The 19,030-nt window shown below is 39.3% G+C and overlaps 1 protein-coding gene across 1 annotated transcript in view; it reads left to right on the forward strand.

Moving 5' to 3' along the window:
- Nucleotides 1-191: 191 nt before the first annotated feature.
- Nucleotides 192-19,030, forward strand: part of LOC131348665 (uncharacterized) — a 35,053-nt gene continuing 16,214 nt past the window's right edge. The window contains exons 1-23 of the mRNA XM_058383798.1: nt 192-1,357; nt 4,574-4,630; nt 5,164-5,994; nt 6,281-6,345; nt 6,733-6,809; nt 6,918-7,135; nt 7,304-7,572; nt 7,723-7,845; nt 7,925-8,069; nt 8,452-8,516; nt 12,048-12,124; nt 12,229-12,446; nt 12,605-12,873; nt 13,024-13,146; nt 13,226-13,370; nt 14,885-15,003; nt 15,205-15,281; nt 15,385-15,596; nt 15,743-15,999; nt 16,098-16,220; nt 16,314-16,458; nt 16,815-16,850; nt 17,104-17,355. Of these exons, the coding sequence (XP_058239781.1) occupies nt 4,600-4,630; nt 5,164-5,994; nt 6,281-6,345; nt 6,733-6,809; nt 6,918-7,135; nt 7,304-7,572; nt 7,723-7,845; nt 7,925-8,069; nt 8,452-8,516; nt 12,048-12,124; nt 12,229-12,446; nt 12,605-12,873; nt 13,024-13,146; nt 13,226-13,370; nt 14,885-15,003; nt 15,205-15,281; nt 15,385-15,596; nt 15,743-15,999; nt 16,098-16,220; nt 16,314-16,458; nt 16,815-16,850; nt 17,104-17,355 (3,877 nt within the window). The 5' untranslated portion in view covers nt 192-1,357; nt 4,574-4,599. The remainder of the gene's footprint in view (nt 1,358-4,573; nt 4,631-5,163; nt 5,995-6,280; nt 6,346-6,732; nt 6,810-6,917; nt 7,136-7,303; nt 7,573-7,722; nt 7,846-7,924; nt 8,070-8,451; nt 8,517-12,047; nt 12,125-12,228; nt 12,447-12,604; nt 12,874-13,023; nt 13,147-13,225; nt 13,371-14,884; nt 15,004-15,204; nt 15,282-15,384; nt 15,597-15,742; nt 16,000-16,097; nt 16,221-16,313; nt 16,459-16,814; nt 16,851-17,103; nt 17,356-19,030) is intronic.

Consider the following 19,030-nt stretch of genomic DNA (forward strand, 5'->3'; position numbering starts at 1 on the left):
TTAAGACTAAACTGCAACTAATGTAGACATAAACTGCTAATGTTATCATTTCAGCGCCGTCCGTCTCCAGATCTGTGCAGCGTCCCACTTCTCTGGTTCTCCAGTCCTCTAACTCGTTTCCATCGGTCCAGAAGATGTAGAAGGTCCCAGTGTGTGTAGGTTGTAAATGCCATTTCATTTAAAAACCTTTCTGAAATGGACAAAATGTGTAATATTGTCCTGTTTTGGTAGGTGATAAAATGGCTAGCTAGATTTAATATTTGATTTAAGGAAGTAGGAAGGACTGGGATCCCACAAGACCCAACAGAAACGCCACTGTAAGTGAATAATCAAACTCACATCCTTTAATTTAAGAGCTGTTTTATTTTGGTCAGGATAATGGTGGTTTTAAACGACTAATTAGTTTATGTTTTGAAAAACAAAACTTTAGTTCAACTGTGTTTTTTTCCCCATTCCTTGATTTATGCCTTTAAAATGTGCCTTTTGGAGCATTTAGCACCACCCCCTGGAAATATGGGGTAACAATTTAATAATATAACTAAATAATTGCCATAAAAAATGGCTTCTACACTGATTTCTATTTTGATTCATTACAGTTATGAAGAAACTATGAGGGGTGTATTCAGGATTCTGAGAAGCTTGGAATGTGTTCATCACTCATGGGGGGTCAGGGGTTTAGGTGGTGCGGGTTATGGGATTAAGATAAACAAAGCTGGAACACTCACAAAGCAACACCACAGCAAACATCTGCAATACCATAGCAATTGCCTAGCAATGCCCTAGCAACCCACAAATGAGTTTATTAAGTTGTTTAGAGTATACTTTTTAAATGGACCACTTTAAATCAAGTGTTATGCAGTTGCCACTAGGGGGCAGCACCTATACTTAACAGAGCTATATCACAGGTTGCCAGCCTTAGTCCTTGAAATCCCTCTTCTTGGCACATTTCCCCTTGCTGTAACACACCCACTTCAACTCAGAACGGGTTGAATAGTTGAATCAGGTGTGTTAGAGTAAGGAAAACATTGAAATGTGCTGTTTAGGAACAGGGATGGAAAGCTGTGGTGGAGACGTTGGGATGTTAATCAGAACAACCTGCTGCTGAAATACACTAGACACAACAGAAACACACTATATGCAAGTAATTAAAAAAATAAAAATAAAAAAAAACTTTGGACAGTGTGCTAAACTTCCTGTACACTCCTGCTTGGGATAATTTGCAGCTCCAGCATCCAGCTGTCCTTCTATCCATCCATTCATCCAAAGGTAAAAGTCAGTACAAAGGCAGGCGTGTCCTGGTTTTATCGTTGTAGCGTGTGAAGTTGTGTTCTGGATCGCTTGTGGAACAACAACAAAGGTAAGAATGAATCATTTTCACACTGAAGGTATTTTTCTTGTTTGTTTTTTTCCCAACACATGGGGATGTCCTATTATAATCAACCATGGGCCTGATGATGCTGAATTAACATCATCAGCCCAACACTGATTCTTTCCTGTAACAGCATGTCCTGAAGGATTCAGACCTTTTCTATTATTAAAGCAGTTTGTCAACAAATATGTTTTTCACCTGGTGCATTCAGGTTTATAGTTTATAGCGGAAATACTTGAAATTGTGATATTGTTTGTGTGTTTCTTAACATTTTCTTTTTTGATGGCTAAATATATAGATATACATATAGAAATATAGATTTATGGAAAAATAAATTGTTTAAATTAACATTTACCTCCATTTAAAAAAATAAGAAATAATTAAAAATCATAACATCTTTTTTTTTTAATGGTGTGAAAATTTGTATAATTTGGCAACGTTAAAGTCCAACTTCAGAGCCTGTAGCATATGTTCTTCATACGAAGTAAAGAGAAAGCATACTTTGAACCCCTTGTCATTATTTCCAGAACAACAGTCAGAGAGAATCAGGTAGGCCTATGCTCTTCAGTAATTTTACAACAGCTTCAGCTGTTATTCTGATCAAATTTTACACAATTTACACAAATCTTTGTACCTAAAGTTGCTTTTACTTTAATTGTATCATCTGAACTTTATTTCAAACATTAGTAGGTATTCTCTGTCATGCAGTGGAAGCAATACAGTTGTAAAATATGCAGCAAAACCTGTTGGACAAAGGCATAAATAGCAGAAAAAGAAGGCAGGCAATCAGCCTGGAAAAATCTAAGAAAACCTGAATCATTAATCCAGTGGACAGTAGTATGTCGATGGAACTGGAGCGTGTCCAGCTTGGTTTGAACCCAAGCCAAGCTTCACATGACTGTAGGCCAACTTATTTTCCAGCTTCCTTATTTCTTGCCTGAATTGATCAATAAAAGTTTTGTGATTTTCTAATCACCTCACTGTTGTGTTGCTTTCTGAAGGTTTTAACTAGTATTACTATCAATATTATCAATTATGATAGAACCAGCTGGCAAAGATGGACTATCAGTTTGAGTAGAACGACTAACACATACCAGACCAAGCTGGGGTAGAAGATTATTGATGTACATTTAAAGCCTTATGTGGTGGAAATTCTACAAAAGGAGACTGAGCAAAGGTTCCAGGAAGAAGGTTTATTCAGGGCAGGGTTAGATTCTCAGTTCAGATATACAGTCTTGCACCATTCTCTTTTCTTCGGAGATATCTCTTCTCCTTCCTGTCTTGCTAGAAAGAACTGGTTCTAACTGGCATTGATGTGTGCAGTTGTCTGCATGCCATCACTTTTTTTCAGCCCTGACCTAGACCACACTGAACACCTTTGGCATGAACTAGAACCAGAACTGGAGTCTCCTGACATAGTGACATCACTAACACTATTGTGAATGAATAGATGAATGAGCACAAATCTCCCCAGCCACAATCCAACATCTAGTGGAAACCCTTTCCAGAAGAGAAGAATGGAACTTATTATAAGAGCAAAGAGAATAAGCCTGGAATCGGATTATCTACAAGCTCATATGGGTGTGATGGTCACGTGGGGGTGCACATACTTTCGGCCATACAGTGTATCAGAATCGTATTGGTCAGAAAGCATAGCCATACTGATTGGTTGAGGTAAAGCAGCAAGAGAACAGGCCAGTAAGCAACATTATACAGTCCAGTCTGTGACGTATGTTTTTTTTGTCTGCTGATAACTGGTTCTACAAGCAGATCTGGTTCTGCATCTCTTAGATATTCACGTGTAAAATACTTTGGTGTGTGTCCTATTTTTGTCTGTGGCCAGTGTGCAGCAGTCCTAAACACAGGAGCTTTAGTGACTGCATCACAGAAGAAATCAAAGATGTTCTATTTGAATGGCTCCTCAAACACAAGCCTTTCCAATGAACGAGAGAAGATGAGTAGAGATGTTCTCATTTATTTAATGCAAACATTTTCTTGAAACTCTGTGGTTAAAACTATTGTTCACGGTGCCTTGCAACAAAACTGTATCTCAACTGGTTAAATCCCTGCAATGTCCCAACCTGCCACTGGATGGATCTGGAACCCAAATGTAAAAATGACAGGAATTTCCAGTCATGACATTAGCTCCATTAGTTCCACCCATCTACATCAGCCCTACTCTTAAAGGGACAGCACTTCTACACAATGTTAAAGCTCCAAAGTGTATTTTGTTTTACAGGAATTTAAATGTGTCTTGAATTTCTAGTTAAACAATAATATGAACGCAGCATCAGAATCAATGTCTTTGAATATCAATCATAATATGATATTAAGCTTTTTTGGCCCCACACCTTCAAAGTTGGGGGTTTGGATTGTTTTCTCCACCCTGTGTGTGTATGGAGTTTGCAGGCTCTCTTGCTGTACTTCGGGGTTTCCTCCAAAAGTTCACACATGCGTTGTAGGTTGAGGAGCATCTCTAACTTCCCCGTATGTGAGAGTGTGTGATTGTGCCCTATGATAAGTTAATACCTCATCCAGGGTGTCTTGTGACCCGAGACTCTTGGGAGAGACTGCAGTTGCCCCGCAACTCTGTGTAGGATAAACAGAAAATGACTGGATGGATTGAAAGGTATATTTATTATGGTTATGGCAATTAGTTTCTGTAAAATGGTAAGTTTCATTCCTGTTTTTTCCCCCTTATAACTTTGTGGTTTTGAATGCTGCCTGCTTTGATTACAAGCTAGGTCAGTCCCTTTTGTTTTACATACAAGTTCTTTGTAAACAGGAAACTGGCTGTCTCAAGGCACCCAGTACTTCGTTCTCCATCATCTCACATGTACCCCTTGCCTTTAACCCTAAGCTGTGTGACCTAACCCTAGACTGGATCCTACTGGATTTGGTGTCGCAAGTAGGATTTGGGCTTGAAATTTTTTATTTTTTTTTGTCATAAACTAGACCACTCTAGCACTCGAACATTCATGGTATGGCTTTACCTGTTTTGTTTGTTTTGAACCGTTCACACCTAGCAATATGTGATATGTTTCCTTATTCAGGTATTACTCTGGTTTTGATCCCTGTAAAGCATTACAATGCAAAAAAATGATCAGTAACACAAACAAATAACAGTTTATTACTAAGGGGAACTTAACGGTTGATAAAGAAGTGGTTTAAAGATTTGTACTGCATTTTAATATTTCATTTCAGATGTGAAAGCTGTAGAATTGTCAGAAATGGCCTCCAGTGACCCAAGTTATATGTCTGGTGAGTGTCTTTTCTTAGATCAGTAATTGATCATATCAATAAGCAACTGTCAGTTGTTTATCTTAAGTCTTGCACTTAATAAGTGTCTTGCTGTAGTCATCATAAAAACAAACCATATATTCATCCCAGGTTTCTTTTCTAAAGCCTAATTATCCACAAATTATGCTGTTTTCCTTTTCTTTGTATGACTTATCTAACCGTATCTACTGTAGTGATTTATAATCCCACTATTTAGTGTCACCCAGAAGAGTCTGGTTTTGAGCCTGGTTCCCCACAAGGTTTCTTTTGCCTGTAAATCTTTCTAGAGTTGAAATAATCCTTTATTCAACCAACAACTGGGAAATTTGCAGTTTTTGCATATCCCAGCTTATTAAAAAGCTGGGGGCAGAGCAAAGGATCAGAACTGTTTTAGCACCCCTGGAGCAGGTGGGATTAAAGACCTTGCTCAGGGCCCAACAATGGTGGCTTGGTTGTTCAGGAGCTTGAACCCCAACCCCAACCACTTCCCTACCTAAAGTGTTTTTGTCCTGCAGGTGACCTACACCATCTGTCAGAAGTGAGCATTGTGCTGCTGGGCTGCAGGAATTCTGGGAAAAGTTCTACAGGAAACACCATCCTGGGCCAAGAAGTGTTTGACTTACAGGAAAGTGTGCAATGTGTGAAGAGACATGGAGAAGTAGCAGGGAAGAAGATCACTGTAGTTGAAGCTCCAGGATGGTGCTGCAATAAACCTGTAGAGGAGAGTGCCAAGCTTCTGAAAGAGGCGATCGTCCACAGTGTGTCTCAGTGTCCTCCAGGTCCACTTGCTGTACTGGTGGTGGTAAACAGTGAAAAGAGTTTCACAGAAAAAGACAGAGAAATATTAGCAGGATATCTCAGTCTTCTCACTGATGACGTCTGGAGTCACACCATAGTTCTGTTCACTTTTGGAGACTATCTGGGAGACACAACCATAGAGAGACACATTGAGAGTGAAGGACAGGCTCTGCAGTGGCTGGTAGAGAAATGCGGAAACAGATATCATGTTTTTGACAATAAGATGGGTGATGACTCTCAAGTTGCAGAGCTGCTGGAGAAGATCAAGAAGACTGTGGCACGAAATGAAGGCTGCCATTTAATCACGGATGTGGAGACATTACGTAGGACTAAAGAGGACAAGAAATCGAAGGAGGGAATGGCTAGAGGCATGAATTATTCTTCATGTTTCATGAATGCATTCATATATGTTCTCAAATTCTTCCACGTTGTCTCATACAGTTCTCAGCTGGTGTTTCTGCCTGTGTGGAGCATCACACGTCCGCTATATTTTCGTATGGGTTTCCCGCAAGTCCTCTGGTTTTCTTCCACCTCCCAAAAACATGCAGGTAAGTAGACTGGCCATGCTAAAATGACCCTAAAGGATCAATGTGTGTGTGCATGGTGCTGGAGTTTAGTGCTCTTTTTGCTGATTGTAGTTTTTTTTCCATTATTATTTTTTAAAAGACCTCATTTATAAGATAAGCAGACACGAAAACATTATATGTACTTAAAGGAAAATTTCGACTGAGTATTAGTAGAATTTATCCTGCTGCAAATATTAAATTTGATTTAATTCACAAAAATGTTTTTATTTTTATTGCTGATTTCTGCTTTTGTGAATATTTTCATTAGATCTAAACAGTGGGACTAAAAAAGACCCACAATCCACATCTACACTGCACCCAGACACCAGACGCGTAAGAACCTTTCATTCAAAATCCATGACCTATTACGAGAGGAGAGTCAGCCATATATCTTTAATTTCTGTAATAGTCACTTTAGCTGTAAAAAGCTTTTAAAGAACTCTCAAGAATCCCAGTGCCTGTTTTGGGGCTGCCTGTGTTCAGCCTACTCTATGTACAGAAACCTAACAGTGTCTTAATTAACTGTATAACAGACTTGCAGCTATAAAATAACTCATTTGTTTATATTGATTGAAAATAATATAATGAAGATAATTCGAGTTCTGTAAGAAAAGTTTAATAACTACAAGATGTTTTTTTTAATGTAGAAATTGATTAAGGAAATGAAGTAAAATAAGCAAACCATCTAAAAAGCAGTGCTTATTTCTGTCTGTTTAACAGACCTCAACAGACACTGAACTATTTACGCCTGAATTGGTTGAAAACTGTCCTGAAGATAACAACAGAGATGAATACAGGTAACAGACATGCTTCTTCTTCTTCTTCTTCTTCTTCTTCTTCTTCTTCTTCCTCTAGGTGAAGATATAGTTGATGTTATGGTGATATGTTTTTTTTTTGTTCATCAGGTTTCTCTGCCCTCATGCTGGTCAGTTTAAATGCAAACTGACCAACCTTGTGTTTGTGATGGAAGAGAAAGGTGTACTGATGTACAGAGTAGTGTCCTGGGACTGCCAGGTCCTGGATGGATTACGCAGCATGGAGCCTGCAGGACCTCTGTACAGTATTAACTGCGTTGAAGGTTCAATCTGTTACCTGCACCTTCCACACTGTGAGATCCATTGGGGTAAGAGATTTAAGCCAGAGTTACAATATTATAATAATAGACAAGTTAATAAAAGGTTAATAAAAGTCACTGCAATTGAGTAACATTTCCAATACTGTAACTAATGAATTCTAACCATTTATTATCTTTTCTGAATATTATTTTAAATTTCTCATTCTGGTTGTTTAGATGTTACAGATACAAATGTGGTTAAACTGACCGTGGCACGTGTGACCGGTGAAACTGTAGAAAACCTTCAGCCACTGAAAGTAACGGACACACACGTTATCATAGATGTTCAGAGACAACGTCTCTCCTGCATTGGTCTCGTAAAAGAGCTGCTATTCCAATCATATCCCATCAGAGCCCAAGTCCTGCTGTTCTGTACAGAAACTGAAGAACACAGGATGAATAAACTGCAAATCCATTTGTTGCCGGGGAATGTGCCAATTAAAGAGGTAATCTGCTTTAACATATATGTTTATTACTATTATTATACTCCTTAAATAAAATGATGAGATGAGGTTGTATTCCAATAACCAGAATTTGTAGTTTTAGGATATTTGATTGTTAAATTGAAGACTCTACTATTTCTATTTGTCATGAAGGTGCAGAAACAACATAAGTCCAAAACATACATTGAGACAGCCTCCGAATGTCAGCTGACTCCCAGTAACAGCTACAGGCCATGCTGTAAAACTACAGACCACAACCTTATGTCCCAACCAGAGGTAAAGTTCATCTCATATGGTCATAATTTAATAAACATGGTTGACTTGGAATGATGTCTCCCATCACCTGTTCTCTTAGGATACGGCGTTTAATTGTGATTACGACCTCAAATTTCCTCCTACGTTCGAGGTGCTCTTTAATCCTGAGGTTGATGAATTCACTTTAAGTATATTGGATGAAAATAGCCGGGAGGTGTGGAAGCCTTCTACTTTCTGGCTTACAGGTAACCAAATATTCTTTTTTTTATATATATAAATATACGGTGCACATATCCATGAGAGGCTGGTATAAATGACCTAAGAAGGCTATGTTATATATATATATATATATATATACTGTATATGACTGAGTATTAGTCAAATGAGCAATTTTTTTATTTTATTGATGTTTCTAAAAAGTTTAAAGTAGCTATAAAATAATCTTTACTGCATGAAGGATCAGTGTCATTAAGCTGTTGTGTCGATTTTTATTTTAATTAATTTGCAGGTTAATTAAAAGCAAGTGTCAGAATTTATCCTGTTGCATATATTAAATTTGATTAAATTTACAAAAATGTTGATTTTATTTTAATTGCTGATTTCTGCTTTTGTGAATATTTTCATTAGATCTAAACAGTAGGACTAAAAAAGACCCACAATCTACATCTACAGTGCACCCAGACACCAGACACGTAAGAACCTTTGATTTGAAATCCAAGATCCATTAGGAGAGGAGAGTCAGCCATATATCTTTAATATCTGTAGTCAAATTTCTATAAAAAGCTTTTCTAAACTCTCAAGAATCTCAATGCCTGTTTTGGGGCTGCCTGTGTTCAGCATACTCTATGTACAGAAACCTAACAGTGTCTTAATTAACTGTATAACAGACTTTCAGCTATAAAATAACTCATTTGTTTATATTGATTGAAAAATCTAGCCATGGGGTCACAGTCCAGTGACTTCTGTGCCGGTCCCAAGCCCAGATAAATAGAGAGGGTAGCGTCAGGAAGGGCATCCGGCGTAAAACATTGCCAAATTTAACCATGCGAATTGTCAGTACTCTAAATTTCATACCGGATCGGTCGAGGCCCGGGTTAACAACGACCGCCATCGGCGCCGTTGACCTACAGGGTGCTGGTGGAAATTGGTCTACTGTTGGTCAAAGAAGTAGAGGAGGGAGGAGAGTGTGCAGACAGAGAGAGAAGAGGAAAGATAAGAGTGTAGGACTGAGAATAGGAACTCTGAATGTTGGTACTATGACAGGGAAAGGTAGAGAGCTGGCTGATATGATGGAGAGAAGGAAGGTGGATATACTGTGTGTACAGGAGACCAGGTGGAAGGGTAGCAAGGCTCGTAGGATAGGAGCAGGATTCAAACTGTTTTATTATGGTGTGGATAGTAAGAGAAATGGGGTAGGTGTGGTCCTGAAGGAGGAGTTTGTGAGGAATGTTCTGGAGGTGATGAGAGTGTCAGACAGGGTGATGAGTCTGAAGTTAGAGATTGAAGGGGTGATGTTGAATGTTGTTAGTGGTTATGCCCCACAGGTAGGTTGTGAGTGAGAGGAGAAAGAGAGATTCTGGAGTGAATTAGATGAGGTGATAGAGACTTTTCCCATGGGTGAGAGAGTGGTGATAGGAGCAGATTTTAATGGACATGTTGGTGAGGGGAACACAGGTGATGAGGAGGTGATCGGCAAGTTTGGAGTTAAGGAAAGGAACCTTGAAGGACAGATGGTAGTGGACTTTGCTAAGAGGATGGACATGGCTGTGGTTAACACTTATTTTCAGAAGAGGGAGGAGCATAGAGTGACTTACAAGAGTGGAGGTAGGAGCACACAGGTAGACTACATCCTATGTAGAAGAGGCAATCTAAGAGAGATTAGTGACTGTAAAGTGGTAGTGGGAGAGAGTGTAGCCAGACAGCATAGGATGGTGGTGTGTAGGATGACTTTGATGGTCTGTAAGCAGAGGTCAAAGATAGAGATGGAGAAGAAAACCAAGTGGTGGAAGCTGAAAAAGGAGGAATGTTGTGAGGTATTTAGAGAGAAGTTGAGGCAGGCTCTGGGTGGGCAGGTAGTGCTGCCAGATGACTGGGAAACTACAACAGAAGTGATCAGGGAGACAGGAAGAAAGGTGCTGTGTGTGTCAATTGGAAGGAGGAAAGAAGATAAGGAGACTTGGTGGTGGAATGAGGAAGTTCAGGATAGTATTCAGAGGAAGTGGTTAGCCAAGAAGAAGTGGGACATGGACAGGACTGAAGAGAATAGACAGGAATACAAGGAGTTACAGTGCAGAGTGAAGAGGGAGGTGTCTAAGGCCAAGCAGAAGGCGTATGGTGAGTTGTACACTAGGTTAGACACTAGAGATGGAGAGAAGGACTTGTACAGGTTAGCTAGGCAGAGGGATCGAGATGGGAAGGATGTGCAGCAAGTTAGAGTTATTAAGGATAGAGATGGAAAGGTGCTCACAAATGAGGAGAGTGTACAGAGGAGATGGAAGGAGTACTTTGAAGAGCTGATGAATGAGGAAAATGAGAGGGAAAAAAGAGTAGAAGGGGTGAACTCTGTGGAACAGACAGTAGATAAGATTAGAGAGGATGAAGTCAGGAAGGCTTTGAAGAGGATGAAAAGTGGAAAGGTAGTTGGTTCTGATGACATACCAGTGGAGGTCTGGAAGTGTCTAGGAGAGGCAACAGTGGAATTTTTAACTAGTCTGTTTAACAGGGTTTTAGAGAGTGAGAAGATGCCTGAGGAATGGAGAAGAAGTGTATTAGTGCCGATCTTTAAGAATAAGGGTGATGTGCAGAGTTTCAGCAACTATAGGGGGATAAAGTTGATGAGCCACACAATGAAGCTATGGGAAAGAGTAGTGGAAGCTAGGTTAAGGAAGGTAGTGGAAATTTGTGAGCAGCAGTATGGCTTCATGCCCAGAAAGAGCACCAGAGGCAATTTTTGCTCTGAGAATGTTGATGGAGAAGTATAGGGATGGTCAGAGAGAGTTGCACTGTGTGTTTGTAGACTTGGAGAAAGCGTATGACAGGGTGCCAAGAGAAGAGCTGTGGTACTGTATGAGGAAGTCAGGAGTATCAGAGAAGTATGTCAGAGTGGTGCAGGACATGTATGAGAGGAGCAGGACAGTGGTGAGGTGTGCTGTAGGTCAGACAGAGGAGTTCAAAGTGGAGGTGGGACTGCATCAGGGATCGGCTCTGAGCCCCTTCCTGTTTGCTGTGGTGATGGACCAGTTGTCAGAGGAGGTCAGACAGGAGTATCCTTGGACAATGATGTTTGCAGATGACATTGTGACCTGTAGTGAGAGCAGGGAGCAGGTGGAGGAAAACCTGGAGAGGTGGAGGTTTGCACTGGAGAGAAGAGGAATGAAAGTCAGTCGTAGTAAGACTGAGTACATGTGTGTGAATGACAGGGAGGGAAGTGGAACAGTAAGATTACAGGGTGAAGAGGTGAAGAAGGTACAGAAGTTTAAGTACTTGGGGTCAACAGTCCAGAGTAATGGAGAGTGTGGGAAAGAGGTAAAGAAGCGAGTGCAGGCAGGTTGGAATGGGTGGAGAAAGGTGTTGGGAGTTCTGTGTGATAGAAAAATTTCAGCGAGAATCAAGGGGAAGGTGTACAGGACAGTGGTGAGACCGGCCATGCTGTATGGTTTAGAGACAGTATCACTGAGACAGAGACAGGAGTCAGAGCTGGAGGTAGCAGAGCTGAAGATGTTGAGGTTCTCTTTGGGAGTGACAAGGTTGGACAGGATTAGGAACGAGTACATCAGAGGGACAGCTCATGTTGGACGTTTGGGGGACAAAGTTAGGGAGGCCAGATTAAGATGGTTTGGACATCTTCAGAGGAGGGAGAGTGAGTATATTGGTAGGAGAATGTTGGACATGGAGCTGCCAGGCAGGAGGAAAAGAGGAAGGCCAAAGAGGAGGTATATGGATGTAATAAATGAGGATATGAAGCTAGTGGGTGTAAGTGTTGAGGATGCAGAAGATAGGGATAGATGGAGAGAGATGATTCACTGTGGCGACCCCTGAGGGGAAAAGCTGAAAGAAGAAGAAGAAGAGGTTTATATTGATTGAAAATGTCTGATAATTCGAGTTCTGTAAGAAAAGTTTAATAACTACAAGATGTTTTTTTTTAATGTAGAAATTGATTAAGGAAATGAAGTAAAATAAGCAAACCATCTAAAAAGCAGTGCTTATTTCTGTCTGTTTAACAGACCTCAACAGACACTGAACTATTTACGCCTGAATTGGTTGAAAACTGTCCTGAAGATAACAACAGAGATGAATACAGGTAACAGACATGCTTCTTCTTCTTCTTCTTCTTCTTCTTCTTCTTCCTCTAGGTGAAGATATAGTTGATATGTTATGGCGATATGTTTTTTTTTTGTTCATCAGGTTTCTCTGCCCTCATGCTGGTCAGTTTAAATGCAAACTGACCAACCTTGTGTTTGTGATGGAAGAGAAAGGTGTACTGATGTACAGAGTAGTGTCCTGGGACTGCCAGGTCCTGGATGGATTACGCAGCATGGAGCCTGCAGGACCTCTGTACAGTATTAACTGCGTTGAAGGTTCAATCTGTTACCTGCACCTTCCACACTGTGAGATCCATTGGGGTAAGAGATTTAAAGCCAGAGTTACAATATTATAATAATAGACAAGTTAATAAAAATCACTGCAATTGAGTAACATTTCCAATACTGTAACTAATGAATTCTAACCATTTATTATCTTTTCTGAATATTATTTTAAATTTCTCATTCTGGTTGTTTAGATGTTACAGATACAAATGTGGTTAAACTGACCGTGGCACGTGTGACCGGTGAAACTGTAGAAAACCTTCAGCCACTGAAAGTAACGGACACACACGTTATCATAGATGTTCAGAGACAACGTCTCTCCTGCATTGGTCTCGTAAAAGAGCTGCTATTCCAATCATATCCCATCAGAGCCCAAGTCCTGCTGTTCTGTACAGAAACTGAAGAACACAGGATGAATAAACTGCAAATCCATTTGTTGCCGGGGAATGTGCCAATTAAAGAGGTAATCTGCTTTAACATATATGTTTATTACTATTATTATACTCCTTAAATAAAATGATGAGATGAGGTTGTATTCCAATAACCAGAATTTGTAGTTTTAGGATATTTGATTGTTAAATTGAAGACTCTACTATTTCTATTTGTCATGAAGGTGCAGAAACAACATAAGTCCAAAACATACATTGAGACAGCCTCCGAATGTCAGCTGACTCCCAGTAACAGCTACAGGCCATGCTGTAAAACTACAGACCACAACCTTATGTCCCAACCAGAGGTAAAGTTCATCTCATATGGTCATAATTTAATAAACATGGTTGTCTTGGAATGATGTCTCCCATCACCTGTTCTCTTAGGATACGGCGTTTAATTGTGATTACGACCTCAAATTTCCTCCTACGTTCGAGGTGCTCTTTAATCCTGAGGTTGATGAATTCACTTTAAGTATATTGGATGAAAATAGCCGGGAGGTGTGGAAGCCTTCTACTTTCTGGCTTACAGGTAACCAAATATTCTTTTATATATATATATATATTCATGATCTAACAAGGCTATGCCATATAAAGATTAAAAATAAAAACATAATATAAAGATGTTTTTAGCCTGCATGTCAAATTATGTGCTGTTCAAGGTGGATTTTTGTGGATCAGCGCCACCAACAGATTTGTTTGAAAAATAGCATGAAAAAGCATTTAAAAATTTTTGTTACCAGTGGTATCATTATCATATATATCATTTCCAGTGCCTTGACTCTTTTATCTTAACAGGGACACATTCAGACCTGTTTTACACTTACGTGGTTAATTTGTTGATTTACATCATGAGTTGCCACATCCTTGGATTATCAGTGTGACCTGGACTGTAGAAGTGTGATACTGTGTAGATTGTGATTAATGTTGATAATCATTTGATTATCATCTGTATTTTAAGTGTTGATCTGGATGCTGATAAACACAGAGACATGCTCGCCAAGTTAGCTTCCTCAATATTTCAAACTGGAGACTGTCTGGAAGTCAAGAAAATGATTAATGATGAAATGTACATTATGATTCACTATAGGATCAAATAAGACTCTGGTACATAATTTGTTTGAGAATTAGTGAGCACTACATGCTTTGAGTAAATCTGTAAAGCTCAGTGGAGCTCCATGGATGCATAAATCTTCTTTTCTTTATTTATTATATAAAATACTTTCTGAACTTTCAGTGCACCCAAACACTGCAGCAACTTTACTAACCCACACTGATGCAGTTAGCATACAGAAAATGCAGCTTGCTCTGATCCATTTTTCCTCTTTCCTCAGCTTGAACATGGCTCACTTTTCTCCCATACACAGCTCTGTAGTCTTCATCTTGGTTTAACCTTTTACACAGCAAATGCAGACAAAACCCCAGGCTCAACCCAAGAGTAGACATTTAGAGTTTAAACAGCTGTAAAAGGGCACACCTTTCAGTCACATAACCCCAATATATTTGATCAACTGAATAGGGTGGATTCAAACAAAGGTGCCATGTTGTAAGTTGTTTATCAGGAAATGAGTTGAAAATGGGTTGGAGTTGATCTGATACCCAACTTGCCTTTTGATTAAAATACAGACTAGTTTGTATTTCACAGGATTATTTTGAATTAGTTAAGGGGCTGAGGTGCATCAGTGTATCAATTAAAGTTAAGGACACTGTTGGGTATGAGTAAGTAACTAATAAATAGCAGGGGTCCAAGCACTGACTCTTGAGGAATCCCTTTGAGTTAGGTAAGAGTGGATGACAGTAATGACGAGCTTTTCTGTTTTTTTGCCCTTTGCTATCCATATTTCCAAATAGTTTGATTGGTTTAGAATTATACTCAACATTGAATCATCACTGAATATCATTAAGAATCTCTAGTGATTCACTCTGAATCAAACCAAAGCTCGAGGTCATGATGGCTGATTTGTTACCGGTTAGAAATTAAGCACTATAAATACACATAAAATAGAGTGAGAGCTGGAAAGTATTCTTTTTATTTACTTTCTCTAGGGGATCACGATGAGGCAAGCTTCAACCCTGAGCTCGAGTTTCAGAATTTCCCACATTCTACTGATGCCTATAAGGGTTACCTCCAAGGTTTCCAGACTCTGCCCACTTATCAAAAACAGGTCAGGAGATGACTGGCTGTGCTTCATTGTCCTTATTTGTGAACGAGTGTGTAAATGTGTGCATATGCTGTGTTTTAGATCCAAATTTAAACCATACGTCTTCATCAATATGTCTTGAAGTCCTTTCAAAATATTTATCCTACGGTATTGTTACTAACCTACTGTTACTGTAAATTCCTGGTCTATTATTTTGTTTATCAGCCTTCAGGAGACATGGAATTATTTATTCCAGAAATGCTTGAAAGCTGTGCTAAGGACAGGAATAGCTGTGAATACAGGTACCACACCTGCTTTTTAATTCTTGGAAGTGGACAAATGAGTAGCTTGATTTACTCTGCATTCAAAGAAACCTGATTTCTGGTTTTTCTATTTCTTCTGCAGGTTTCTCTGCCCTCATGCTGGCCAGTTTAAGTGCAAACTGACCAACCTGGTGTTTGAGATGGAAGGCAAAGGTGTTGTGCTTTACAGGATTGGGTCCTGGGACAGATGGCTGTGGGATGGATTACCCCAAAACGAGCCTGCAGGACCTGTGTATAGCATCGACTGCCATGAAGATTCAATCAGTTACCTGCATCTTCCGCACTCTGAGACTCGTAAGTTGACCTTTTCGCTAATGTCCATAATAAAAGCTTTCCTTTTTAAATAGTGCTGCAGTCTAAATTCCGCCATTATAGTATAACTACTTAATCCTTTTTTAGTAATTATTATCTAAAATGCCTTTGTTGTTTATACATTACAGGCACAGATGTGGTAAAACTGACTGTGGCACATGTGACCGGCGGAAACGTGGAAATCCTTCAGCCACTAAAAGTAACAGACACACATGCGATCATACAAATCCACAGCCTCTCCCTTTATGGTCTCATGAAAGCGCTGCGATTCCAAACGTATCCCATCAGAGCCCAAGTTCTACTGTTCTGTAAAACAGTGACTGGAAATCATAGGACGAATAAACTGCACATCCATCTGTTGCCGGGGAATGTGCCGGTTAAAGAGGTAATCTGCTTTAATGTCTATGTTAATTATGTTTAACCCGTCCATTGTGTCTATGTGTGTAGACTGTAAAGATTGTACTATTTTGTTTCATCTTGAAGGTACAGAAACAATATGAGTGCAACAAGTACATTGAGACAACCTCCAAATGTAAGCTGACCCCCGGTAAGACCTACAGGCCATGCTGTAAGTCTAACGGCCATGACTACATACACCAACCTCAGGTAAAGTAGCACTGCTCTTCACACAACAACTCCTCCTCATCATCATCATTGCTTGAGTGACCATATCTCTCTCTCCATCACCTGATTCCATAGGAGGACACATTTGAGTGTGACTACGGTCCCAACTACCACCCTACATTTGAGGTGCTCTTTAATGCTGAGGTTAATGAAGTCATGTTAAGTCTTTTGGCTAAAAATGGCCGGGCGGTGTGGACACCTCGTACAGTCTTGCTTAAAGGTAACCAAATTCAGGAGTAGCTGGTGTTCACCATGCTAAGAAAAAAGACATCCATATAACATGTCATCAACGTCATATTTGGCATCATCGTCATCGAATTTGCTGTTATTTAGGATTCTGAAACTAGGGCCACCAGGATAGCACTACTAATGATCATAAGACAAATACACAGATGCTGATTCGGATTTCTTTCTAGCCCAGAATATACATTCTTCTATGCTGTCCCTACATGTTGCATGCTTGTCTCTTGTGGGACTGTAGTGGCTGCTGCTGTTGCTGAATTAATGAATGAATGATTTTTGTTCATTTGTTATGTAAAGCCTGAGTCTCATTTGCTGTTTGTCTTGTGACATCAGATATAGAGGGAGAGGCAACCAACATGGATCTAACAGGTAAACCTGTCCCATTAACATTCAAATCTAACGTACGAACAGAGCAGAGCTGTTTCTTAAGAGAGACACATGCAAACATTTTGGTCATTAATCTATTCTAAGAAACCGTATTGTTCATATTTATATTAAATATTGCTCCAATTTGCTGTAAATGTTACTGGTGTGTGTTTGAAATGCAGCTTTTTACAGAGTCACAGACTGAAATCATGTTCAAGTGCAAGAAAGTTTATGGTCATTATCGTTTGCATTTTAGGTGCTGACTTTGTGGATCAACACAGAAAAACGTTAATACAAAACGTTTCTTCAGTAATGGAGATTGCAGACTGTCTTCTAGAGAGGAACATTATAACTAGAGAAATGTACAGCAGGATCTCCGCAAAGGAAACATCACACGACAAAATGAGAGAAGTGTACACACATCTTGACTCAGCAGGACGAGCTGCGAAAGCTGAATTCTATCAAATTCTTCTAGAAGTCGGGATCGGTTCGGGCTTAGTGGACATTTAACAGAGGAAATCACACGAGATTGACTTGTTTGTGTAGTGGAAATGTAGAGATCATAGAGGTTTCATCATTATAATTCTGTTTTTCTGTTTTGATAATGTGAATGTGTTAAATCAACACACACACACAAAAAGTTCCCATTTGTGATTATTTGCATATATTTCTTTTAATCTTAATGGGAGGTTTTAGAGTTTTCAGTTTTAATGTATTTTGGGCTAATCATCACAAAAATGAAAGAGAAACAATATGAATTCACGGTTTTCCTTTTTTCTTCTAATTTCTTTGCTGTAACATACCATAATTATTCATGTAAAGGCTTAACCACAGCATACAAATCTGCCTCTGGGCCAATTCTTGAACTTTTCTTGGATGAGATGAACCACAGCTGACCAGTAGATGGTACTGAGCTCGTTTGCAAGTAAAAAGAAAGTATAATTTAAACCGACTTCTTGTCATTTCCTCAGTAGTGAGAGAGTCAGGTAGGAATACGTTTTTCCATTATTTCTAGTAATTTCACATCTACATAAATTTGTCATTTTAATGGTGCTATAGAACACACACAGAGTCTGGTTACTGACAGAGTCTGCTCTAATTAAGAAGTGTTCACATCGTCCACATCCTCATCTAACAAATTCTATTCTTTCAGTCACTGAGGGATTCAAAATTAAACCATGAACTTTTACAGAAGAAGGTGGAGCTCTTTTCAACTGACCCTCATCCTGGCCCTGTAGGGACTCAAGATGTGGGTTGTTCCTCTTACCAGAAATGTTAGTTTCACTTCTTGAAAAATATTTCAGATGCCCACCTCAAAGAGCAATTACTTTAAAATTCTACATGAAAATAATCAGTCTTTACCGTGAACTTCACTGTGAACTGATAAAAGGGGGTTTATAATGTGAAATGTCCTTTTTGTTTCAGTCATAACATAAAATAGAAAAAAAAAGTGTTATAAGAATAAGTAATATAGTTTAATAACATTTCAGCGCCAGTGCCTTCGTTTGTGAAATGAAGCTATATTTTTATACCTAAATAAATACATAAATCAGTCAATATTCGTTTATATTTAAAGGGATAGTTTTGTATATTGCTTTGGGTTTGTGGATGAGATCGTGGAGGCTCGTCCCTGAAATGTTCATGCTTTTGCATTAAAACGTTAACGATAAGCGTCCTGATTTCGCACATGCGCACTTGATGCTTAATTCTCGCAACCTTCTTTCCCCGCAACTTTTCAATTACCAGAACGGTACAAACCCAGCTTGTTGGTTCTTCTGCACGCAAACAAGTCTTGCTTTCTTCTTCTTTTTCATTTTTCCAGACTGAGCAATAGATAATTCACTGGTTCACCTCCATAGCCTAAAGCATATACTCTAAAAAAAAAAAAAAAGAAAGTAAACCAGAAGAATCACTTTCTCAGGTAAGAATCAGTTGCCCAGAATCTCTGCTAATTATATAACAAATTCAAATGTCTGTTTTTGTTTTTGTCTGCATGTTTTTTGCTCTCTCCATCTCTCAGAAATGAGTATTGTGCTCCTGGGCTGTGGGACTGCAGAGAGGAGTTCAATAATAGACATCATCTTGGGCCAAGAAGGGTTTCGTGTAAGACCGGGGGTATATAGTGCTATCAGAGAGGGAGAAGTAGCAGGGAGGAAGATGACTGTACTTAAAGTTTCAGGATA

This window comes from Hemibagrus wyckioides, linkage group LG28 (assembly GCF_019097595.1).
Source record: "Hemibagrus wyckioides isolate EC202008001 linkage group LG28, SWU_Hwy_1.0, whole genome shotgun sequence".
Lineage (NCBI taxonomy): Eukaryota > Metazoa > Chordata > Actinopteri > Siluriformes > Bagridae > Hemibagrus > Hemibagrus wyckioides.